We start from the raw sequence: 26719 nt of genomic DNA, 5'->3' as shown, positions 1-26719 counted from the left end.
ATCATATTTTCTCCTCTGAGATGCACGTCGTGCATTCACGTAAGCTGCTGTTATGTTTCAAAACCAACCACATATATATAGAATATCGATGATGTATTACAGATATTTCCAGTTCCCACGGTCCCTGAATGCAACAGCTGGGAATATGTTGTTCAGCCGCTGTGTTGAGCTGTCAGTCATGATTCCGCACCCCCGTGATCTGAGGCCCCGCCCCCCACGCCAAAACAGGGCCAAAAGTTTGAAGCCGAAAAAAAAATCTGCAAGTTCGAAAAAAAAACTTGAATCTGAAAAGTAATTTTGAACTTGTTTTTTTCCAGTTTCACATCTGGGTTTTTTTTTTTTTTTTTCAGTTGTAAAACTTTTTTTCCAGTTTTCAAATTGTTTGGTGGGGTTCAAAATAATTCTTCAGGTTCAAATGTTTTCCTTTAGAACAAACTTATTTTTCAGGTTAAATTTTTTTTCTTTTGAACAAACTTTTATTTTTTAGGTTCAAATTGTTTTCTTCTGAACAAACTTTTATTTTTCAGGTTTACATTTGTTTGTTTGAACAAACTTTTATTTTTCAGGTTCAAATTTTTTTCTTTTGAACAAACTTTATGGCCCCAATTTAGCTCCATAAATATGTTCCAAAAACAGCTGGGCAAATATCTGAGATTAGTACTAATACATTCCAGCAGGGCTTCTCGATTCCGAAAGGCCAACGGGTAATTTGTACGGTTTCTGGTTGACAAAGTGTTTTTAGGCCTAGGAGTGTCAGGAATACGTGTGCAATTCTGCGCTGTGGCATTGGATCCTCTTGCGGGGATGACAAGGCCCCATGCGGTGTGGTTGCTGGTCTGCTGGGATGTGTCTGGTTTAGTGGACATGTTCTCGTTACAATTTAACTCATATTTTCCCCATAATTCCCAACGGGGAAACCAGGCTGGGCCACTCACAACTCTTGAAGGAGCCCTGTGGATGACTTCAGGCTCCCAATAACCTTGGCCTTTAAACTCTACCATAAGTCAACAGGCCCAGTCGCAGAGCCACTCCGGGACCCCTCGGTCAGGGTGTATCCAACTGTAGCGAATTGTACGGCGGATGAGTCGGTGCAGGATTCTCACCCATATTATTACTCCTTCGTCAGTGAGTTCAAGATTGGAGATAGACCAGGTGTGGTTGACAAGTTGTTGGGTCGTGGAGTCGTTAATCCATGCTGGGTTTCTCTCTAGAACCTTCTTCAGTCTGGTGAAATTGGTGTTTTGGTTTTCCCGAAAGAACACAGACTGGTTCTTTACAGGAGAATATTCTGTCCAAGGCAGAAAGATGTTCAAAGAGGTTGTGTTCCAGCAAGTTTGGGTGGCATATTTTGAAGAACCATGAGCGACTTTGACATGGGTTAAGTTCCATGGTCCCACTCCAGCTTGATAAAGTATAATTAATAAAAGAATAATGCCAATAAGCAAAGCAAAAAGCCTAAGAAAAGACTTTAAACAAGACATTTTATCCGTTTCCATAGCTTGGGTTGAGTAGAGGGACTTGTGTTGTCAGGGTCGTCGGGAGGCTCTTTATCTTGAGCATTAAAAGTAACTAAATAACTGAGAGGAATCATGTCCGAATGAGTCTCTGGCATGGTTATCCTCGGGAATAGCCTGCTAATTCCAGTTGATCTGCTTCTTCAGTTCTATTCACTCGTCCTTTGAGCAGGGTTTGATAAATGGGTGATGGGTAAGGCAATCCAGGTTCCAGCCCCTTCCACACCCACTTCCACTGGTAGACTATCCAGTAGTCAGGTTGTATCTGTGGTCCTGCCAGGGTAAATCCGTCTATGGCTCACCTTTGTCTATAGTTCTGGTAAGCCAACCCTACTTCTGACAGGGTACAGATTGATGTGTACAGTGGGTGGCTGTGAATCCTGAGTTCGACCCGACAGCCTGGCTGAGCCGGAATGGTACAGTGTGTGTGTGGAGGGTTAGGGTAGATCGTGCTTTCTCTCACCAAAATGGGTAGGTGGGTGTTTTTGATCTGCCAGGTTGGCGCTCTCTTCCCCTGACTTCTTTTGACATAGAGGGTGATGTGGCCCAAATTACAGCTCCAGCCATTGAAACTTCATAATACATGCCTTGTAATGGTTCTTGATAATGTGGTCTCCATTTGATTCCCAGAACTGCTCCTCTTACTTCAAGGTGGACTGTATTGAATATCCATGGCAGGCTTTCGGGCCCTTCTGGTGAGATTACAGCTTGAGTATCCAGCGGATAGCGCCCTTTGTTGCCAGGCCAGGACACTGTGTGATATGAGAGGAAAAAGTTACTTACATCCCATGGCAAGGCTTGGCATTTTCCAGCATGGTCAGGCTTTTGCAGATCTGCTTTTCTATGATACTCTATATTGGAGACAAAATAACTTTCTGAGGATGGATAGATAGGGGCAAAATCCGCTCTCGGTGTGTCCAGTAGAACTAATCCTGATGGCAATTTTAGATAGGGGATTCCTTGCATCTGGGCCATTCCAGGTGTTAGGCCCAATTTTAACTCTGTCGTTGGTGTGGGAACCCAATGGGGAATAACATTCTTCCTTTTGTGTTTTTCTCTTCCTTTGACGCTTGACAACTTTTGTCCCTTTTTCCTGTTGGTCCGTCAATTTTTGTCCTTTCTTGTCCATTTCCACTTCTGTGGCAAAGAGGGCCAAGGCCAGGAATGTGAGCATTTATTCCTTTATGCTGCTGCAACATCTCCTTTTTCAGGGTCTACTTTTTGTTGCTCTGGAATGACTGTTATTGTTGCTCCGACGGAGTATACACCTCTAAATGGGGCTACTACCATTTGCACTGCCAGTCGTACTTTATGGGTGGAGCTAAGGTCAGTGGGTGTGTCTGTCCAATGAGCCACAGTTCCTGGAATCTGTAGCACCCTATCGCGATGCCAGGTTTCAGAGGTTATGATGAACTCTCCCACCTTCTCTTTGGGTCTGGCTCCATGGCTGCCCCAGGCATCTAAACTGGTGGTGTAGTAGTATAGCCCTGTACCCCGAGCACCCCTTTCCTTGGGAGTGTCGGGCAAGTCTTCCAGGGGGAGGTCTGGATTTGCAACAACTTCTAATATTAACTGTCCCCAGGTTGTCAACTCCCAGGGCCCGATCCATCCACTTGGCTGCGCCTGTTGTTCTTCATTGTCGTGAGGTTGTTCCAGTGCAGTGCCGACACCTTCGTGACCCTGGTCTCTATACACTCAAAACACCAGGGGATGCTGTGTGGTGGTTACCTGGATCATATGGCCAGGACTCCCTGATTGATGCCGTCAGCAGATCTGTTGGTACATCCAAGCCATCATTCAGGTGACCCCATCCTTCAATACCACATAACCCTTCATAAAGTGGAGTAGCTGATGGTTGAGCTATTAATACCACACTGTCTTAGTCCCGGGTGGCCTGTCTATATGGTGCAGGCCTCCCATCATCAGGATGCGGTTTAAAGGATCTGAGTGTATCATAAAATCGCTTTACTTGCCACGCTTCTGCTTGAACCATCTGCATCAGCCTTCCTGATCTTGTCTGGGCTCCACAAGAGTCACAGTACTTAAAAAATGAACCGTCCCATAGGCAGGTACACTCTCTTAGCCTTTCCTCACGCAGATCCCACTGGGTCACGAAGACTACTCTGGGGAGAGTGGTGATTCGGCATCCAGCACAAATGAAGATGTCCGTTACCTTGACGGGCTTGTATGGCAGTTGGTCTAACTCGTCACCATCGGTGTTGTGATGGAGTGGTTTCTCTCGTTCTGGCCCTTCACAGCGGACCTTGAGCTGACTTGGGCCCGTGCAGATTACGCAACAGTTCTTGACCTCTCGCCACCACATTTCATCTTCTGTTGACAGGAAACTTTTTTTAGCAAGTTCCAATTTTTTCAAGGCTCTTCCTGCCCAAAGCCCAGAAGTGGTTCTTCGAATGGCAACCACCCCATATATAGTGGCTGATCTGATGTAGGGTGGCATGGTGCTTGGTTCGCTGGCCATCTCTCCGGTTTCTGGTTATTGTTGAAGAAACTCTTTAAAGAGGCCTTCTGCGCGTTCGTTTATTCACCATAACCTGGAGGAATTACACACATTAGAATAAATCACATGGAGACAGCTGTATGCAATTCAAAATACCTGGACCAGGAGAAGCTCTCATGTGATCAGGCCATACACCGAGACGACTTCAGAGCTTCTCACTGGGCACATTGCTTTTATTAAAACACACATTAAAATGGGCAGCGCCCTGCTTACAGTTTTTTCTCACATGTTGTCACGTACACACTTTTTCCGGCTTACCATATTTAGACAGTCATTGTTCCAGCACTTGCACTCGTATCTACTGATATAAGCAGGGAGTAACACTTATCACCAATTTTCACACACTTCTGCAATTTCCAGTAATTTTCCACTTCACCTCTTCTGTGAGAAATACTTCTGCAGACCACACAATACACAATGTCTTTATACTAACACATGTTATACATTTTATTTCCCACACTGGTTATGAACATAATAATAATGATGCACACACATAATATATCTCCACATTATCCTTAGATGAGAATTGGCTTGAGCTGCTCAACTCCTTGGATCCCTTTCTTCTATAACAACACTGTGTTACAATCTAATACTTGCTTCACAATATCAATGGTATCGTACTTGGGTTTCACTGCTGTCGACACAGGGTGATCTCGTGCTCTCACCCACACTCGTTGTCCCTCACGGAATGGCACCTTAGGCGTTGGCTTCCCTGTTTTCTCATTGGAGCTCCGCCCCACTTCTTGTGAAGAGAATGGTTGTTGGTTGAGTTCTGCAGCAGGGGAGGGTCTACTGACTCGATGTCTGTCATTCAGTGCTTGCCCTATTTCTGCAGCTTTGGTGCTCCAGTCACAAGAATTAGCATTTTTTGCTATCCAGTTTTTATCAGACCTATGGTGTGTTCCATGGTGGAGAGTAAATTCTTTTTACCCCAAATCTCTGGCACCAGTGATCACCCTGTCCATTGCGAAAATGAGTCCCATTGTCTGTTTACATTTCTTTGGGCACCCCAAGGGAACTTCAGACTTGTTCCAGCATGGCAACAACACTGCTGCCGTTGGCTCTCCTTGCTGTTCTTACAGTTACATACCCTGACATTGAGTGTACTAGCACCAGGAGGTATTTCTCACCTTTTTCCCTGTTATCCGCATGAGGCCTGCAACATCCATGCACACTGAGCCCCAGGGGATGGTGCTCTTGATTGTCAGACCTTCCAGCCGCTGTCCACGGCGTCCTGCGTTGTATTGACCACATACTTCACAGTCCCGTAGTACACACCGGATGTGTTTCATAGGGATCCAGAGCTCCTGCTCTTCCAATTCTTTATGGGTAAGTAGCACGCCTGCATGTCCTAAGGCCTCATGCACGCTCCCGTACCACCTCATCCACGTACTCTTCAGGGACCGCCCGTCCTTGTGGCATTCTGTCCCACTTCTCGATCCCGACAAAGACAACTTTTCTCTGTTGAACATAGCGATCCACCTCATCGTTTCCACACCGGTGAGCCCCTTCTCGGGTATGAGCCTTCTGGTGCTCCACTTCAAGCTCCAGACTCATTCTCAACTCGACAACCTTCTTCCACAGATCGTGATGGGCCACTAACTTTCCTTTGGCGCTTTCAAATCCATTCTCTTCCCAAATGGATAAGTCTTCGTTCAAGGCTTGTGCACAGTAGTGGCTGTCTGTGATTATCTTTGCTCTTTTGATTCTTCTCTTCATCAACTCCAACATTCCCTCCAGCACTGCTGTCACTTCTCCTGCCTGTGCACTACCGAGAGTTTTACCTTTATGGCGGCACCTCTCTTGACCGTGCTGTTTGAGAATAAACCCCCAGTAGGCCATCTGATCTAGTCCTTTCTTCGACCCATCAGTGTATAGGACCCACTCTTGCAGCCTTTCTTTCGCAGACAGTTCTAAGGGTGTCTTCTTGCTGGCTGGTTGTGCTGGGCCAATCTCAAGGTCGGGGTGGCGCCGGATGTCTTCCCATCTTCCCCACTGTGTATTGGTTGCTTTTGTGCTTTCCACCGTTCCTTTTCTGAGATACTTGTGGACTTGGCTCTGAGTGATGACTTTAATCTGCTGTCCCTATGCTAGGTCTTTTAAGGTGCTCCAGTATCTAGCAAGCACTGCTAACTCTTTTTCTTCTTGGTGGAATTTTTTCTCTACAGATGACAAAGTGTAACTCCACAAAGTTACTAATCCCCCATTTTCATTGCTCACTTTCAGCATGGAGTCTTCATCTTCACAGCTGATCTCGGCCACCAACTTTTCAGTCAAGCTCCTCGGTACCAACCTCACGGCTTCTTGGATTGCCCTTTTGAGCTTATCCAGATCGTTCTGGTTTGATGCAGTCCAAGTCCAATTTTTCTTTGTCATTTTTTCTTCTGCTTCTCGCTTCTTTAATTAGGCATATAATGGCTTAGTATATCTTTGATAATTAGGAACATGATCTCTCACATAGTTACAGAGTCCCAAAATCTTTTGTAGATAATTTTCGGATTCAGGTGGCTGGATTTGTGCCAGCTTCTCTCGATAAACTTCTGAGAGTCCCAAATCTGTTGTCACTTGGAATCCTAGGTAGTTCACCTGAAACTGTCCAAACTGGCATTTCTTGAGATTCAGCTTTAGACCTGCTGCTGTGATTCTCTCCACCACTGTTTGCAGTTTCTCTAGGTGCTCCTCTGCGGTGTTGTCTGCAATAAACACATCGTCTACAGGTCCTTCTCAAAATATTAGCATATTGTGATAAAGTTCATTATTTTCCATAATGTAATGATGAAAATTTAACATTCATATATTTTAGATTCATTGCACACTAACTGAAATATTTCAGGTCTTTTATTGTCTTAATACGGATGATTTTGGCATACAGCTCATGAAAACCCAAAATTCCTATCTCACAAAATTAGCATATCATTAAAAGGGTCTCTAAACGAGCTATGAACCTAATCATCTGAATCAACGAGTTAACTCTAAACACCTGCAAAACAATCCTGAGGCCTTTAAAACTCCCAGCCTGGTTCATCACTCAAAACCCCAATCATGGGTAAGACTGCCGACCTGACTGCTGTCCAGAAGGCCACTATTGACACCCTCAAGCAAGAGGGTAAGACACACAAAGAAATTTCTAAACAAATAGGCTGTTCCCAGAGTGCTGTATCAAGGCACCTCAGTGGGAAGTCTGTGGGAAGGAAAAAGTGTGGCAGAAAACGCTGCACAACGAGAAGAGGTGACCGGACCCTGAGGAAGATTGTGGAGAAGGGCCGATTTCAGACCTTGGGGGACCTGCGGAAGCAGTGGACTGAGTCTGGAGTAGAAACACCCAGAGCCACCGTGCACAGGCGTGTGCAGGAAATGGGCTACAGGTGCCGCATTCCCCAGACCTGGGCTACAGAGAAGCAGCACTAGACTGTTGCTCAGTGGTCCAAAGTACTTTTTTCGGATGAAAGCAAATTCTGCATGTCATTCGGAAATCAAGGTGCCAGAGTCTGGAGGAAGACTGGGGAGAAGGAAATGCCAAAATGCCAGAAGTCCAGTGTTAAGTACCCACAGTCAGTGATGGTCTGGGGTGCCGTGTCAGCTGCTGGTGTTGGTCCACTGTGTTTTATCAAGGGCAGGGTCAATGCAGCTAGCTATCAGGAGGTTTTGGAGCACTTCATGCTTCCATCTGCTGAAAAGCTTTATGGAGATGAAGATTTCATTTTTCAGCACGACCTGGCACCAGCTCACAGTGCCAAAACCACTGGTAAATGGTTTACTGACCATGGTATCACTGTGCTCAATTGGCCTGCCAACTCTCCTGACCTGAACCCCATAGAGAATCTGTGGGATATTGTGAAGAGAACGTTGAGAGACTCAAGACCCAACACTCTGGATGAGCTAAAGGCCGCTATCGAAGCATCCTGGGCCTCCATAAGACCTCAGCAGTGCCACAGGCTGATTGCCTCCATGCCACGCCGCATTGAAGCAGTCATTTCTGCCAAAGGATTCCCGACCAAGTATTGAGTGCATAACTGTACATGATTATTTGAAGGTTGACGTTTTTTGTATTAAAAACACTTTTCTTTTATTGGTCGGATAAAATATGCTAATTTTGTGAGATAGGAATTTTGGGTTTTCATGAGCTGTATGCCACAATCATCCGTATTAAGACAATAAAAGACCTGAAATATTTCAGTTAGTGTGCAATGAATCTAAAATATATGAATGTTAAATTTTCATCATGACATTATGGAAAATAATGAACTTTATCACAATATGCTTATTTTTTGAGAAGGACCTGTATGTACACTGTAGCTCCTAGGTCACCCAAACCTTCCATTACAGCTGACTGGAACACATTATGGGAGTTATTGTACCCCTGAGGTAACCTTTACCACACATAACTCTTGCCTTTGTGTGTAAATGCTGTCTTGCCTTGTGATTGCTTTGCGAGTCTGAGGGAGAAAAATCCATTTGCTAAGTCAAAGCAGGATTTATATTTCTTGACTCTTAGTGTCTTCAGTGCTCCTTGGGGATTGATTAGAATGGCTCGGTTTGCTATGGTTCTTCAATTGAGAGCCTTGAAGTTGATTACTGGCCTCCAACCTCTTCCTGCTGACTCTGGTTTCTTTACCGCTTGAATGGGACTGTTAGTGATGGGATTTAGTTCTTCTCTGATGATTCCTGGAGCACTGAATTCTTTTACTATTTTATCCATTTCTTCAACGGCACCCGGGTTCTGGGGGTACTGTCGAACAGGTGGATGCACTCCTCCTTCTATGAGGTGCACATACTTCGGTCCCAGGTCTCCACAGTCGTTCTTGAACCAGGCCACATTTGCTGAGGTGATGATCCTCCATAACTTCTCTTCCCAGCCGGGGAGAAGTCACTTTCTTTCAGCTTCTGTTCAGTTACTTCTGGCACATTTACTGCTTTGTACCACTTTTGAGCCCTGGTTCTACTCTGAGTTGATCCTACTTTTACTAATCTTGACCATAGCTGGCTCAGCCTCTGAGATAGAGAGCGGCACTCTCCCCATGGTTTGTTGAGGTTGTATGGACCCTTCACCCAAATGATTCCTTGCCAAGTTCCATACGGCATCTCTTCCACGGTCCCGTTGGACCGTAAGGTATCTTGTCGTCTTTAGGCCTTTGTGAGTCATGGATACCTCAGCCCCGGTGTCCACTAGATAGGGTTCTCCTTCCACCTTTGTGTAGATTTCATCATCCCTCCAGTAGGCATTTTCCAGGGTGACTTGTGGCCATGTCATCATTACTTGGCTGGCCCCCTGGTTCCTAATCTGCGGGACTCGAAGAGGACCTTCAGAGGACAGTTTGTCGGACTGTTCTCTAGGGAAAAAGGTGCTTTTCTTTTGTGGACCTTGTAATGCTGGTGGTCCACAAAATCGTTTTGCGGTTCTTCTCTTCTCTGAGGTGGCGGTCTGTTAGGAGTTTTGGCTGGAGCTTTCCCACTGGCCTTAGTTGGTGGTTTGGCCCCTTGTCCTGTGTCTTTCTTTCTTCGTAAAACTGCTGCTCCAGATCATAAGAAATCACTGCGTGGTCCATCTGTGGAACTGCATCGGCATTTTGGCAAAAGCGATTTCTCCTCTCCTCCCTTTGGTTACTTCTCGGAGGGCCTTCACATACCTAGCTGCTGAGATTGTTTGCTTAAGCACATGCCACACCGGTGCAAGGTGCTGACCTCCATCCATGCACAGTCTTGCTGTTCTGATCTGGGAGTCCTCATCATCCATGTCTCCCAACTCAACCTTTCATAATGACTTTGAGCTGTTCCTTGTTTGTCTAAGGGATGTGCTGTTACATGGCTCAGCCACAATTTTTTAGCTTCGTCACTTTCAGTAGCATTGGTAATCATCGGCCACACATCTTTGATGTAATCTTCACTACTTTCTTCTGGTCTTTTCCCCCTAACTAAGGCCTTGATTTTTTTTGTACTCACGAAAAACATCAGCTTCAGGGCTGGATGCTGTGGGCTGTTCAGACATTTTTCCTATGGGCCTGCTTGTGGATTGCGGTGCTGACGGCAGTGGAGGTTCTTCCTCTTCTTCCTCGGCTGACAATTCATCAACCTGTCACTCAATCTCTTGTGCATACTTGTATGCGATTTTCTTTAGTCTTCTTAACATCACATCATGCACAACTCCTACATAAGCGGTTCTGAACTTGCTGGTCAGGGGCTGATAAGTTGCTAGGGTGTGGTAGGATGGCATCATTAGGATGTTGGCCCATTACCCAACTGTTCCTTTCACCCTAAGTTCGAATCTATCCTCCAGGCGGTCAGCCCATACAGCCGGGATGTGGTAGTCTCTCTGTCCAGCTTCCGGTATGTACGCTCGATGCCCATCATTCGCTTGTCAGGTCTATGGCCATTCTTTCTGAGACCCGGTAGATGTCAAACACTTCCACTGCTTTCTTTTCTTCTTTTCTCTGTCCTAATTTGATTGGCTTGTGAGGGGTTGCCAGCTGCACTGGGATTGAAAGCAGGCTTTCACTGTCAGCACTCTCTGCCCCGGAGGTCTCATGTTCTGATTGTTCTTCTTCTTCTGAGCCACTGATTTCACTGTCTTCTCTTTCTGGGTTCAAGGGCTCCATTGTGAATGGACTCGGGAGCTCCTCTTTGGCTGGACTCTGTTTATCTTCTTCTTTGCTTTTAAATATTTTGTTGGAACCAGCTCTGTTTTATCTAGATCTTCCAGGCTGCAATTAACTAGGCTACGTTCCACATCCTGCATGGAGGTTGAAGGGGCAGCTCCGTCTTTCTTTGCTGATTTTGGTCCTTTTTCCAGGCGGGACGCTTGGTTGGTCTCACTCTTGTGCAAGTAGCGTTTTTCATCAGGGTGTGGTTTGATTTCGTTCCCTTGTTGGATTCTTGGTATCTCTAAGTGAGGGGGATCTTTCGGCTTCTTCTCATCCATCCTTTCTACTAACGCCAGCTCTCTCTTCCTCCAACTCTCATGCTGGCTAAGGGAAGTGACGATGACTATTTCGGTCAGTGAGGCATCTGTCAGCAGATTCTTGACTACACGGTGTGCTGTTGCAACAGCTACTTTTTCTGCCGACTCCCATGGCAGGTCATGTGATCTCAGTCCGTCTAGGCATATTGTTACCCTTCTGAGGCTGTGGTTGATGGCAGCATTCAGTCCTTCTTCCAGGGCTACCCACATTTTCTCTCTGTACTCTTTCAAGTCTTCTCCCTTTTTGTGAGCGGCAATGGGAGAGTGGATGACAGCATAATAAGAGAGGTCGGCCCCACTAGTCAGATGCAATATGCTTGCTTTGTTCTGGCTCACTTGTCTTCTTAGATCTCGAACCTCTTTTTTGTAATCTTACCCTGCCTGGGCTCTTAACGTTTCCTGATTTGGGTATTGTGGATGTCATTTGTGAAAACTAACAGTGCATCTCCCTCTATGTCCCAGGGGTCTCCAATAACTTCGTAGAGTCGAGTTTGCAGGGAAATTCGTCTTGCATCTGTGGGCATCGGGTGTAGGACTTTCCTCATCATGACTCTGTCTGACTTCTGACTTGGCTCTTTCTATTCAACATCTGTCTTTCTTGTCATTCTGAGTTGGTTACTGGCACTGTTTTCTTTGGCTTCTTGTTCAAATTGGAAGGTAAGGTCTCTTACTTTACTTTGTGTGGGGTCCTGCTCCCTGTGGCTTGGGGTGTTGGTCATACATTTGAGGGCTCCTCAATGGCGTTCGAGGGCTGCTGACAAGAGGATTCCCTGCTTGATAGTCTCTTGCAGTTCTGCTTTGGTCTGGGCAATCCGTTGAGGGATATTGCCCTTCTGCGTTACGATGTAGGGGGTAATAGTTGGTCCTTGGCTGGGTTCAGCATCTCTTTGGTCTTGCTCTTGTTCTGACTCGTTGTCCTCTTCTTCTCTCTCTGTTCCTGCCGTTAAGTCATAAGATGGTACCTCTGAGTCAACTCTGTGGTCTTTTCTTTGCTATGGTCTGCCATACTCACTACACTCCTCAAGCAAATTCTCTTTGTTGTCATCTTGGTTGGCTCGGAGCTTTTCTTTGAACTGGGTCATCTTTCTGGTCTTTATTTCATAATCTTTCAACCTTGCCGTGGCTCTGGCATTAGGGTTTGTGAGGTACCCGTTCAGTCCAGACTCACTGGAAACCATCTTTACAATCGAGTCATATTTTTTGGATGGACTGTACAGTGACCCTAGTTTCCCCAGTCCCCACAGTTGAAGGAACCCTGTCCACCAACGTAACCATTGACTAATGTCTTCCTTCCTCTGGACTGCCTTGGGACATGGTACCATGTCCAGTCTAAATCCATGTTTTATCTCTGAACAATAGTATACTTCACTCTTTCGAGGTGGTTTGTCAGCTGACTTTCTAGTGCTTCTTTCGATTGCTCTTGGTTGAAACTGAGTAACATTTTCTTTACCGATGAAGTCCATGTTGAATATCCGTCTCCACCTAGCAGCACCTCAGTAGGGAAGCGGTGTAGCTCTAACTGTGTTGATGTCGGTTGTTCTGTTGACGGGAGTGGTCCTTCAGCTCCCCGCTCTGTCAGTTCCTGCGTTTCAATCTCTTCGTCCATCGCTATGTCTTTGTCATCTCGAGTTGTCCGTCTCCAAAGCCTCTCGAGGTACCTTCGAGTAGGGATGGGTTCAGACTATTTGGCTACTAGCTTTACTGTCTGGGTCTGGTCAGTCTACCCTCAATAAAGCCCTATCCTCACCTGCACGCTATGCAGTTACTGCGAGGGTTGTTACTGCGAGGGTTGTTACTGATGGCCTTATCAGTCACGGACAATCTTACTCCCTTTCAGGCTGTCGGTCCGGGTTGCTCAGGCAGAGACGTCCTTCTGCTGAGCATCCTTCTTCTGGGCCCTTTTATCTCTATCAGGCTCCCTGTTCGGGTGCCACCTTTCGTTGTCCAATGAGCTAACCCCTCCTTCCTACTTCCCTATGTCTAAGGGGATTGCTCAATCCAGCTCTCCATCCAACGGGTCCGGACTTCACAAGAAAGATCTTACTAAGCCGGTTTACCGAACGTTCTGTTTAAGCTGGTGTCGGGAAATGACTCGCCTGGCCTCTGACAGCCTTCATACAAAAGTCTCACCCTTCTTTAACTGGAGGTCTGGACGACTGAGTAGCCCACAGCAGTCATTCACACTTCGACAGTCACTTCTGTTCACGGCTGCTAATTCCCTAATATTACAACTGGCTCTTGGTATATGGGCTAGGTTAATTTTAGTGGCTCGGCACAAGCCCCAAGGGTGCTGTTTTAACAAACTTGGCTAAGGCAACCTATAAAAACCACCTAACATTTCTCAGAACCAGGCAACAAGACTTTTTACCACCAAAAATAAGGTGACTCAAATAATTGGATGTCCACGATTTATCTAGAATTGTATGTTTTCTTTAATTAGTAACGCTTTTGCAGGGGTCAGTAACAGCTTAAATTCAGCAACACATAATAATTTCAATAATAGAAATGAATCAATCAACTCAACCTGTCTTTCCCTGATGCTGAAACTATTGAGTTTGGAGAGGCTTTGAAGACGGAGGCTCAACCATGCACCTGATGGAGATGTTTCTTCTGGTAACAATGAGTGATTTCTTGAAGGAAATATGACTTAATCTTCAAGTTCACTTATGTTGTCTGGATAAAAAGGCTGTATATGAAATCAGATTCTTAATTTCGAGGCACAGTCCTTCCTGGGCACACGGGTTGATCCTCCTTTTAATGCAGTCAATCAGCTGGGCTGTGTCTCCTTTTTCATGTGAGCATCTTTTCTCCGTCCGATCTTGTTCGCTGGTCTTCTGCGAGGAAACAACTAACTAGTTCCTCTATTTGCCCATTTTATAGAGCATTTCCACCACACTCTTTATGCCCATTGGCCAGTGGTTGTGCCATGGCTATCCCATTGGTCACCCGTGACATAAGGTGATCTTTTTTCTGGAATTTCTCAAGTCGTGTCCATATCAGACATGTCATCATCACCTCAGTCCAGAGCTGTCTGCTGGCCTCTTCTTTGACCTGCGCCCCCGCCTCAGTCATCAGCCTTGTGTTGTAAGCTACAAATCTCACTTCCCCAATTCCTGAACATCTGTTCTATTCCTGTCTCACTCAACATTACACTTCCTCTTAAACAGAGGCTTTAATTCTTACAGCGGTGCTGCTCAAACGTTTAGTTACAGCGTTTACTTCATTTACAGTTTAAAACCATTGCTTAAACTTCATCCTTTTTATTCATACACCACAACTGATCAACATTATCTCTTTCATATATAGCTGATAGAGAAGTTCTAAACCTTAATGTTTTTTATTTTAATTATCAGTTCTCAATCATATTTCAAACATACATCTTTTAACTTGATAATCAAATATTACTCATTTAATTTAATACTTGTAGAAAATTGAAAATCATTATACATCATTTCCTTGGTTACACTTATTATTTATACTTCTGTAAAAGATAAGACAGTTAATATATGACTGAACACACGGGCCTCTCCAGTCTCTCAGTCCCAGAATGTGAGAATATGCTTGTTTCACTCTTTATTGCTTCAACTGTGTATTTTAATAATTGTTGCATGGATTACACAAAAGGATATTTATTGTAATTTCTTTATGGATTTAACTGTGAGCAGTTAATAGATGATGCATGGGTTACATGGAAAGTTCTCAGCTCATTTTGACAGATTGTAACTGAAGTCAGATGTGGTCGGTTCCCCTTACACACTTCAGTCTTCACCTCCTCTCATAGTAACACATTTTTCTCCTAACTCATCCTGCCGACTGAACACAACTAGTTCCCACTGAAGCAGACTTTCACCAACTGGGAATCAAGAGTAAAATCAGGCATAAAATTGTATAGTGTGTCCCCTGCTTTAGAAAAAGACCATATATTAAATAGGGTAGCAGGTAACAAATTTTATTTTTCCTTCATGAATGTTCTGTTTCCATTTACAGTTTAGCATTTCTATGTGTTTGAGCACATTGATAGGAAAAAGCCAGGGAAAGCCAAGCTGGTTGATGAGAAAATAAATAGTTGATCAGGACTTTTTTCATATTCAGATCTACATTCAGATCATATTCAGCTCATCTGCATTGCTAGGTCCGGTGTCTCTGATCGCATGAAGTTCTTCCCTCTATCCTTGCTTGTCTTTCAGTTTTTCCTTCCACTCAACTCTCAGTTAATATGTTTAGATACAGCTTTCTGTATAGCCAGCTTCATTAGCAATGATCTTTTGTGGCTTACTCTCCTTTTGGTCTACTGGGGAATTATCAACTCAGCAGTCGTTACCATTATTGTGTAGCGAACAAATTGGCATTAGTATAACATTTCTGGGTTTAAAATCACTTTTTATTGGTCTTACATAATATTGTAATGTTGACTGACTAATGTTTTTCATTAGCTTAAGCCATAATCCTGAGAATAAACAGAAATAAAAATGTTAAATATATCAGAGTGTGTAAGAAATGTATGTATGAGTTTCACATTTTGAGTTCATTTGCTGAAATACATAAACTTTTTATTCATATTTTAATCTTTTAAAGTGTACCTGCATGTCATGGTATTGGCTGATATGTAGCTATGTCACTGTTTCCTGTTTCCTGGGAGCAGTAAAGACATGCCTTTCAGCAGGGGATTAGGAGGGGACTTGGCCTCAATAGGGCTCCCTCAGAGAAAAGCCGGTTCTCCAATGTTAATTTCTCAAGGTGAAGAAGAGCCTCTGCAATGTTCCTGCTTTGAAGGTGGACTCAAAATACAATAACAGGAGCCCCGCTGTATAGGACACACTGATTCAATAGCAAAGCATTCTTGCAAAGATCAAGCAGGCCATATACTACAGTGCCCTTGAAGGTGCAAAATAAAAGAGAAACATTTCCGAAAAGCAATTTCACTTCACTAACACAGACACCTCTTAGGAAACAAAATATAATTTTGGAAATTGTGATAACAAAAGAAAAAATATATATACTTTCATAAGAATAAAATTCTAAATGTTTATTTAAATGAAGTTTTAGTTCAGGCAAGAAAATGCATCAAATTAGAGCAAACCTGTAGCTCCTTCATTTATTTTCAACAGAGCTGTGAAAAAAGCTGATATATGTCTCATCTTTTGAGATTTAACAACTACACTGTGGTTACACATTGAATAACTGACAGTAATCGATTATTAAAACATTAAATTGTGAAACGTCTGTATTAATTGAAAAGCAAATGTGTTATTTTGTCATTAAAAAAGCTTGGTTTCAAAGTCCCCAAAAAAGTAAATTATAAGGTTAGAAAGACAACTTATAGAGCAGACTCATTTTGGGAAATTATCTAAGACATTATGCACTACCTTGGATGCTCAAGACATTTCACTTCATTCAACAGTGAACCTACAGTCTAGAAGAATTTCTTGTAATGTGTGAGCGTGCATAAGGGATAATATCTGTATTGTGGCTGTATAGGTGGACATTGGATTTTGTATTGGTTATTTATTGCCAGTGTTAAAGTCAGGATCGTGAGCAACATCAAGACTGAAAACCACATTAAAAAACAATAAATGCTTTATTTATTACAGGAGTATTAAATCAACGGCTTACATATGTTTTGAAGTGCTACTTTTATGTGACTGACCAACACAAAGTGGCTCATGACCATTAAGAGGAAGGAAAATGATAAATGATTATCAATTTCATTTTTACAGATAAAAATGAGAAAGTTTTGTTGTGCAAAAGTATTCAGCCCTTCTGAGTTAATACTCTGTAAAAGCACCCTTCATGCAGTTGTAGCTGTAAATCTTTTGGACTATGTCTCTACCACCTTTGCACATATAGAGACTGAATTTTCCGCCTATTTTTCTTTGTAAAATAGCTCAAGCTCCATCAGTTTTGGATGGAGACTGTGAACATCAACTCTTGCCAAAGATGCAACTTTTGATGACTTTTCTTATAGGGTTGTATTTAGCTCCATCTGTCTTCCCATCAACTCTGACCAACTTCCTTGTCCCTGCTGAAGAGAAGTATCCCACACAGCATGATGCTGCCACCACCCTACGTCAAAGTGCGGATGGTGTATTCAGGGTCATGAAGGGCCAGAATTGTAGCCTTCATTTAGCATGAATACCATCCATCCATCCATCCATTTTCTATACTCGCTTTTTCCACACTCGTGCCTATCTCCAGCAGTCTACGGGCAAGAGGCGGGGTACACCCTGAACGGGTCGCCAGTCCATCACAGAGCAACACAGAGACAAACAGGACAAACAACCATGCACACCAGGCAATTCAGAGGGACTAGGCCAGCGTACCCTGAGAGAACCCACACATCCATGGGGAGAATATGCAACAAAAAGACCCCTGCCTGGGAGTTGAACCTTCATGCTGCAAGGCAACAGTGCTGACCACTGCGCCATTGTGCCACCATGCAGCCCTTGCATGGATACCCAAAAGTTTAATTTTGGTCTCATCTGACTAGGGCACCTTCTTCCCTGTTTGCTGTGTTTCCTACATGCCAAAGTACAAACTGGACCTGTTGTGGCTTTCTTTCAACAATAGCTTTCTTCTTGCCACCTTTCCCTAAAAGCTAGTATGTAGACAATATGACAAGTAATTGTACTTTAAAAGATTCTTTTAGATGAGTTGTGGATTTGTGCATCTGCTTCTGAATTACTAAGGTTTTCCATGATCAGCCTGTCAGTTACGGTTGGACAGCCTATTCGTTTTATGCTGCTTTACAACCTAAACCTGCTTTAAAGTTCTCCATCATTTTATCCCTGACCTGCCTGCTGTGTTCTTTGGTCTTCGTGATGCTGTTTTTTCTCTAACGTTCTCTAACAAACCTCTTAGGCCTTTACAGAGCAGCTGTATTTATACTGAGGTTAAATTACAGACATATGGACTCTGATTGCTAATTGCATTGGATTTTATTTAGGGTAATCAGACTAAAGAGGTCTGAAAACACATCCACACCATGCTTTGCAGATTTGTTGTATTTGGAAAAAAATATTTAAAGCAATGCATCGTTTTCCTTCGACTTAGCAAAAATGAATATTTTTGCAAGGCAATGGAAGTTCTTCAACCATCACAAACTCTGTCCTATTTACACTATTGGGAAACAAAACAGTTATTTATAAGTTTTTGAAATTGGGCAACAATGGTCTCTGCTCAGTTTTGCTTCTGGCTTTTCATGATCCTTATGGGAAAATGTTTCTGCTAAAAACAAGCTAAAAAAACACTAACCTTCACCATAGTGCATCTCCCAACAAAACCATTGTCATTTCCTCGTGGACTTTAACCCACGTCCAAATAATGCCTTTTTGTGAATCACAAGCACAGCAAACAGCAAGGTCTTCTCTTCACTGGAGATATTCAGACATTGGTCAGGGAAAAGGCATAGCCAGATAATTTAATACACTCAAGGGGAATACAACAAGAGGGGCATTTAAGAACAGAGCAAAGTTGACAGCTCTCAAGAACAGAACCTGAAGTCATAAGAGTCCGAGTTCAGGCAGGAGTAAATTCTTTACGGTGTGCTGGTGTGAGGTGCTACAAACCCTGCTCGTTGTCCATGAGGGCCAAGATAGAGCAGAGGCAAGATTTCTTTACTGTGAGAGATAGTGTATCCACAGGCCGTTTGAGCTGGATAGAGCTGGATGAATTCATTAAAGGAAGCGCAGTCTCTCCCAGCTGCCATCTCTCCCCCTGCAGCCAGACTCCGATCAATGGCAGGAATACATCCAAAACAACATTTAGCACAAGACCTCGGAAGCAGGGGTTCGTTTAAGACTTCTCTGTGTGCGCATATCTCCCCTGGATGAGAGAACTGTTTCGAAATATGTGCTTGAAGTGGAGCAGGGCAGGTAAAGGGGCAATGTGTTTATATCACAGCTCAGAAGATTGACAAGATATCCTTTTCTATTTTCTGTTGTGTACGGAGTGTATATCCATGAGCATTTACTTTCATCTTTGGAGCCCACAATGTCACTCTTCTAAGATTACTTCAAATTCATTACTGTGCTGGGAGCTAAAATTGTCTTACCCATCATTAGTATAAAACTTACTGCAGTGAAAGGCTTGCTGTAACATATAGATCTACGTAATGCCATTATTAAGCAGGAACTTGATGTATTTTTAAAGCACTCTCCATAAATAAAATTCTGTAGTAGTTTATGTTACTTAAGGCTGATATATGTTTTTTTTTTCGTTTTTTTTTACTTTTCTGGAAGTTTAAATATGATCACATTCAATGATTCTAGAAATAATAGATGAAGAATCAATGTTTAAATACCAGTTATGACTTCACACAAGCTAAATGTCTCTGGTACCACCTAGTGGATGAAGGTAAGGTGGTGTTTCCCATGAAATGCAAACAAATTGGATTAGTGGGTTCAGAGTCTTATATAGAGCAGAGAACAATAAGGTAAAGTTGTGGAATTATAAAACATTATTACAGTAACACTAAACAGGTTAATGTTATGCAGTGTTGCAGTGATTAACAGGATTTTTATGAAGTCCTAAATAGTATGGAGTTATCTTTTATTATTTTACAGGTCTGGTATGTGAAAAAGAAAAACAAGTAAGGGGAAATGTTTCATTTTTCCAATCGTTTTTCCTTTCCTAATAACTAAAGGACAATAAACTCTAGAATCCCTAATAAATGCACGTATTTATGAATAAATGACATGTGTTGTCTTTGAATTGCCTTATCACAACCTGATTGTAACATCTGACCCATCTGTATTTTGGTTCTTGACTTACTGACTGAATGCGAGCTTATTTAAAACCGGAAAAGGGCCATCTCACTAATGTGGACCTGTGGATCTTAAACTAGGTCAAAATGCTGAACAGAGCACCAAAATGGCTTTTTTTAATTTAACAAACCAAATAATGCAAAATATGCATTTTGTGTTGGACTCCAGTCCTTATTTAACAAGTCCAAGAATTGTAGGTTATAAATTCTGAGTTGATCTAAGTTAGCCTAGAAGGCAAAAACCCAGTGAAATAACCCTATAATCACACTCTGAAACTCTGAAGTAAATGTCAGCATTTTCCTGTTTCATGGTTCGTAGAATCAATAGATACTGACCTGATCAATATTAAAGCAGTTTTATTGTTTATCTTTTCTACAGATTGTTCTAAAAACTGCTGAAAAACATGTAGATATCTGAGTCTGAAAAAGAATGGACTTTTGAAAAGAAAAATGTGTAGGAAACCTGGATTGAAACAGTTTATTAACATAACATTTTGTATTGAGTCTATTTGTTTTCAGTGCAACCTTTTAAAATAAAATTAAATAGAAAGGTATATTATTTCGCTTTGATGCTGCAATATGAAAATGACAATGTTTTGCCTATAGCATCTTGCACCAGATAAATGTCACCATATACTTAGTTTCTTATTAAAAACATTGAACCAGTTTCCCCAGTGTTTTTTAGGTAACCATAAGGGATGCAGCCAATTTCAATAGGAGTCCTTGAAGTCCCAGTTAACAATACTTCAGTGAAGTCAATGTCATGTATACATCTTAGTGCCAAAGAACAACACACTACTTTTCATCAGTATTACCTGGTGCACGGTGTTAGAGTTGGGATTATGTCCCATGTGACTCACAAACTACTTTCTAAACGTTGCAGTCAGGTTTGTTATTTTGTACCACAAGACGTCTTATAGAGTTAAGTCAGGTTTACATGGACATGAAGTAATTTTGTACAAGAAAAAGAAACAATGTCTTTCACCCTTGTATATAAAATTATATAGCAAACATATAGGGGTGCTAATACATTGGCACTGTGGAAATTGCCACCAAAATCATGACATTTAATATTCAATGCAAGGGTAAAAGGGTGATATGTCTTTTTAATTGTCCCATCCCAAATTATCTGATGTTTGAAAATGCCTGACTTTATACTATTTGACTTTACAAAATATTGTGTATTACTTATACTATATAGGTTTTACATCCTGTTTCAAAACAATACAGGTTACTTTTTTTAAAAACTGACTGTGAAAACCATGGCTGCTTGACTCACTCAGTGTGTGGGAGAGGTAAAATACAGTCAGACAATAGAACCATAACAACAACAAATACATACACTCACCGGCCACTTTATTAGGTACACCTTGCTAGTGTTTCTGTACTGCATCAGACCACTAGAAGGAATCAATCACCAAAAAATGTGGGACCAAACCCTGAGTAAAGACATTAATGGGAACAACCAGATGAAACTTGGAAGGAAAAAAGAAAAGGTATTTTTTTCTTCATGTCTTTTTTAAACAAGTGGTCATAATTTTTATAATATAGTAGAAGAGCAGGATATTTATGTTGGTAATATTATTGGTTGACTCCTAGTAGTCTGCTGCATGTCCTTTTTTGAGGAGCGAGTTTGCAGCTTTTTTTAAACTTGCTGTTATTTTTGCATTTAGCATTATTCCTTTTGCTTCTGTCCATTTTCTGTGATTGCAGCATTTCTTTTTTGCAGCAGTTTCTGTTGCATTGGTATTATGTGTTTGTGTGTTTTGGAGTTTGCATCTTTCATAAATTATGGAGTTTGCATCAGCTTTGTTTTCACAGCGCGTTTTCGCCATTTGCTGCACATTTGCACCTGTTGGCCACTATGAAAGGTAACCAAGTAATCCTGCAGCATGTTGATAAATGTGACAAAAAATGCCAATTACCTACTCACAAAAATCATATATATGCATTGTAAAGGTTATGCAACCAGTTATATTATTAATTCAATACAGTGTTGTGCCGCTAACAAAAAACACAGACGTCAATATTTTTGGCTTACAGTGAAGCCAGGCAAGGAAACAAAAAGAACAAACTCCAAAAGGGCCCATTTAATTTTACAGTTGATTCCAGTATAATTAAAATCATTTTTACACATATTCTTCACAATGGCTTAAAAGTACAAATTGTAAAGTATACCTTGTTGCTCATATTGTAAATAAAACTTATAACTAGTTGCAGAAATACAAACATTTATTGTCGTTTTCATTTTATTTCTGTTCTTCTGCAGGGAACAAAGTACTCTTTCCTGAGAGGCCAGTTTCTCTCAAATTAGAGAAAAAAACATCTGAAAAAATACCTGAATGCTGACAGATACAATTAGAAGAATAATTAGGCCTGTTTATGTTAAACAGCTGAAGATGTTTCTGAAAGGTGTGCACATAATTAAGCATACGTTTCTATGTTGGAAATTAACAATCTCTGTTTTTGACAGATACAATCTCAAATGTATACAGTGCCTTCCAAAATGTTAATTCCCCTTAACTTTTTCACAATATTTCACTTTACAATAACAAACTTCAATGTATTTTATTGGGATTTTCACATGGCCAAAGAAAAGTATGGCTTGCCCTTTTTTCCACATAACAATTTGAAAGTTGTGGTACCCAGCTGCCACATAATGCCGCAAAATTAAAATTCAGTGCAACCAATACCCATCAGAAGTTACCTAATTAGTGATTAGAGTACAAATGTGTGAAATTTAATGAACAGCATTATGAAGACTAAAGAACACACGGGGCAGGTCAGGTATAATGTTCAAAACATAATTAGATTTAAAAACAATATCCCCAAACCTTGAACGCCTCACATCTTTTTAATTCATCATTTAAAAATTGAAAGGATATGGCACATCTGCACACCTACCAACATATGGCTATCCACAGGCCAGGCTAGAAGTGCATTAATCAGAAAGGTGGCTAACAGACCCATAGTAACTTTAGAAGAACTGCAGAGATCCATAGTTCAGGAGGGAGAATCTGAGGCCAGGATTAATATTTGTCATGCATTCCACAAATCTGGCCTTTATGGAGGATTGACAAAATGTATCTTTTTGGTCCACATGGACAATACTATGTTCGGCAGAAAAATAACAATGCACTAACTAATAGTAGCATTAACTGACCAATTAACACTAAAAACTTTTAGGAGACTTGAGAATAGGGCAGAGATTTACCTTCCAGCAGCACAACCTTAAACCTGCTGCTAGAGCTATAATGGAATGGTTTAGATCAAAGTATCTCGCAATCTCATAATACTCACAGATGCCATCCATCCAATCTGACTGTGATAAGCTATTTTGCTAAAAAGAATAGGCGGACTTTGTAGTTTTTAGATGTTGGAGACATCTTCCAAAACACTTGCAGCTGTAATTACAAAGGGACGAATGTAAATGCACTTTTCAGATTTGTTTTATAAAAATGTTCAGAACCACAGTTTATTTATTCTTCACATCATGCTACTTTATGTTGGTGCATTGCAAAAAAACAAATCCCAATAAAATACACTGAAGCTTGTACAGTATCAAGGAATTTCAACACTTTTGCAAGGCACGCATGTAATTTTTCATACTCTTAAATACCAGCTAGTGTAAACAAAAAAAGTTGGTAGTTTCACTGATATTGTGAAGTGAAACAAAATGCGCAGAGCAACATGTCATGTTCAGACTTTGCAAAACAATTTTCCAAACATATTTGGAAATATAACTAAGTCAAAAAACGCTCTTGTTTGAAATCTACAGCAGTCTTGTATCATACAGTCCACTCTGAAAGTTGGCTTTTTTCTAAAAGGGAAAAAGAAGGATGAAGTAAATTCCACATTGTATAAAACCACTGTTTTTAAGTTGTTCTTCTGTAAGGCACAAGATCGAAAAGGATGTTTGTCTGATGAAACCCAGAGTAAAGGCCTTGTGGGGTTGTCTTGAGTGCCCATTTCACAGGGTGATCCGGGTACAGTGATGCTTCAGTCTGCAGGGGAGAGTCCCACGGTTTAACTGATAAAACTCCACTAACTGGATCAAGTCAGTAAATCGTGTCTGACCATCATCCAAAGTGTAGAACAGCTCCCCTTCATCATCCCCCTAAAGTACATCATGCAAACACACACATTCATTTGTGCAAATTAATACAGAGCCAATTTGTATGCAATTAATGACAATTGTGAGTAAAGGAAAAAAAAATGTAATTGTCTGCAGAGGAAACTTTATGTGTTTGGCCCGTTTCTTCATCTATTGTTCATCTAGATCTGAACTGTTTTATTCCAGATTCATTCTACAGTACATGAAAATGACTTCAAATATACAACTATAGTCATATATAGACCTTCTCTGAGCCAAAAGAACAAGAAGTCCTAGTGATAATAATCCATATGTCAGAGTCAGGTTGTATTATGTAAAAAGAAATATGAGAGAGAGATATCCTAAATCCTATGACAAGTCTATATATGACAGGTTATAGACATTTGAACAAACTACTTACAAAAAACTTATGCAGCTGTCCACCAGCTTTAGTTAAGTGTACTTACTGGTAAGATTTGAAAGTGTTTAATTTTCTGCATGTGGCAGAGCGAGAGAACAAACGTCTTTGGGTTGCTTTGGCTTTCCCTCAGAAGAAACACTCTGAAACAGGATGAAACCTCATCAGTGTAAATCATGACAAAGTATGTGCATTAAAATAAAACCTTTGAGACTTATCAATATCAAAATAATTTAGAAATGTGCTTGTTTTAATATTTGAAGAAATAGGAATTATAGTTCTGATGAGTAGTAAAATAGAACATAGCGAGATAAAGATTGTTGTGTTAGTTGTCTTGGAAAAGATATTGACAAATAAAAGCATCGAGGACAGTGTTATACTGGGATACTGTAGTACAAAAAGATAGTAGATGTAATGGCTTTGATTTGTAAATACTAAAACAGTGCACTACTGTCTGCTGCAGAGGATTGGTATAAGTGTAAATAATTATCAATGTAGTGTCACGCCTGTTCTTTTTCAAAGTAGACAAGAGAAAAAAGCCTCTCTAAATGATCTAAGCCAAGAGGTCATCCTAGCTGCAAAATTCTAATTGTCTTAAGCGAGACAATATGCTAAAACAAAGAGTTAACAACTTACCCATCAATAAGACCCTGTTGAATAATTAGATGCTGAGCCTCTTCCCGAGACAGCTTGCCATGGAACCACGGCTGAGCCAAGTGGATTGCTGAGGCACAAACATTGTGAGTTAGTGGGTTTTTTTTTTATGTGTGTAAATATATGATGCAGATAAAGAAGTATCTCACAAACCTAGGTTTGGAACTGAGCTCTGTGTGGAGGAGGGGATCCCATGACCACTTAAACGGTGGCAACTTTTCCTCTGAGGGAGACATGAGTTATAGCCACAATATAACTGGTAATAATGTTAGTATCCAGATAACCTCTTTTCTGTTAAATTGCTCTTCTAGCTTTGTGAGATGCTTTCAATTAGTGCCTTGCAAAAGTATTCATACTTCCATCACGTGACATTTTGTCACATTCCAACTACCAAAGCCCATGTATTTTATTGGGATTTTACATGATAGACCAATACAAACTAATAAATCATTTTGAAGTTGGATAAAAATTATGCTTGGTTTTTAAAATGTCTCTACCAGCTTTGCACATCAAATGATTGAAGTTTTCACCCATTCTTGTTTGCAGAATAACTCAAAATCAGTCAGATTGGCTGGATAACATGATCAGTGTTTCTCAAATAGGCCACAAATAACCCTGCTTTTAGCGTCTTAACCTTTTATTCCTGACCTGTCTGCTGTGTTGCTTGGTCTTCAGGATGCTGTTTGTTCTCTAATGTTCTCTAACAAACCTCTGAGTCCTTCATGGAACAGCTGGATTTAAACTGTAAATAAATCACACAGAGGTGGACTCTGTTGAATAATAAGGTGACCTCTGAAAATAGTTGTACTGGACTTTATTTAGAGGTATCAGTGTATAAATGTATCTAGTTGTATAAAAATGCATGTCACCCTTTTAAAATGTTTTGGGGACAAAAAATTTAAACCATTTCATTTTCCTCCCACCTTTTCAATTATACAAAACGTCTTGCTGGTATATCACATAAAATGCCAATAAAATGCAAGTTTATTGCTGTAAGATAACAAAATGTGAAAAGGTTCAAGCAGTGTGAAAACCTTTATGAGGCGCTTTGTTGTTTTAACCTCTCTGGGCAGCTAACAGATTTGTCCCTCATACACTCCTCTAACATATTTCTACTTTGTTAAACGGCAGTAATGATATTATTATAAAGTAATTGTATTCTCTTTTGCAGAATGAGAGAACAAATAAAGAGAAAACCTTGGCTCACCCTCCACGACAGGCCTTCCTCCACAGCCACAGACAGAGCTTCAGATGGGTTCTCAATCACTCGTGTCTTTTGACCAGAAAAGTCCATAGCCACCAGTGAGTTCTCAGAGATGCTTCTCTGAAATAGCACAGAAGTCATATGTACCATATAATAAAACCATGAAAGATTTATATTTCTTTTCATAAAAACGCCTTTTAACAAACCATATAAAACATAAATCATCCAATAATATGCAGTTGTTAAATTCTTTCTACACGGTGTGAAAAGTTTAAAGACTTGCTGCAATGTGGAATTGTATTGCCACCTAGTGTCTGTGTAATGTGACTCCATTCTCATCATTTTCTAGATAATTCCAAACAGAAAGCTCCATTGAAAAGGGATTAGAGTGGCTTTGGAAAGAATGACACATGGGCACATTTTACTCTTTTAAGCTGTCATAGGGTGAGTGGCTTTAAATAACTACCCACACAGTCAAGAAAATTCTTCTTATGAGGATTACCTCAAAGCTTTTAAATTGCAACACTTATTGCTGTTCCACCAACTAAGCTTTGCAATTAAAATGAGTACTCTAAACAAAGTGCGTTTTTTTTTTTTTTTTT

At 41.2% G+C, this 26719-nt stretch overlaps 2 protein-coding genes across 5 annotated transcripts in view; both read right to left on the bottom strand.

Moving 5' to 3' along the window:
- Positions 1-5391: 5391 nt before the first annotated feature.
- LOC124870858 (ribonuclease H-like) lies at positions 5392-5874 on the bottom strand. Its single transcript, XM_047369686.1, has one exon. The coding sequence runs from the start codon at positions 5872-5874 to the stop codon at positions 5392-5394; it is 483 nt and encodes a 160-aa protein (XP_047225642.1).
- Positions 5875-21823: 15949 nt separating this feature from the next.
- grb14 (growth factor receptor-bound protein 14) overlaps positions 21824-26719 on the bottom strand; it is a 40671-nt gene continuing 35775 nt past the window's right edge. For all 4 annotated transcript variants that reach the window (XM_047371591.1, XM_047371592.1, XM_047371593.1 and 1 more), the window contains 5 exons: positions 26121-26237; positions 25067-25136; positions 24896-24983; positions 24309-24402; positions 21824-23865 (listed from right to left, as the gene is read on the bottom strand). In XM_047371591.1, coding sequence (XP_047227547.1) covers positions 23719-23865; positions 24309-24402; positions 24896-24983; positions 25067-25136; positions 26121-26237 — 516 coding nt within the window. In that variant the 3' untranslated portion in view covers positions 21824-23718. The remainder of the gene's footprint in view (positions 23866-24308; positions 24403-24895; positions 24984-25066; positions 25137-26120; positions 26238-26719) is intronic.

This window comes from Girardinichthys multiradiatus, chromosome 7 (genome assembly GCF_021462225.1).
Source record: "Girardinichthys multiradiatus isolate DD_20200921_A chromosome 7, DD_fGirMul_XY1, whole genome shotgun sequence".
NCBI classification, from domain to species: domain Eukaryota; kingdom Metazoa; phylum Chordata; class Actinopteri; order Cyprinodontiformes; family Goodeidae; genus Girardinichthys; species Girardinichthys multiradiatus.
Note: the sequence above shows the minus strand (reverse complement) of the source record. Positions and strands in the feature narration are given on the sequence as shown.

Excerpts from the sequence above, each read along its gene's own strand:
- LOC124870858 (XM_047369686.1), bottom strand. The coding sequence starts at position 5,874 with ATGGCCTACTGGGGGTTTATTCTCAAACAGCACGGTCAAGAGAGGTGC.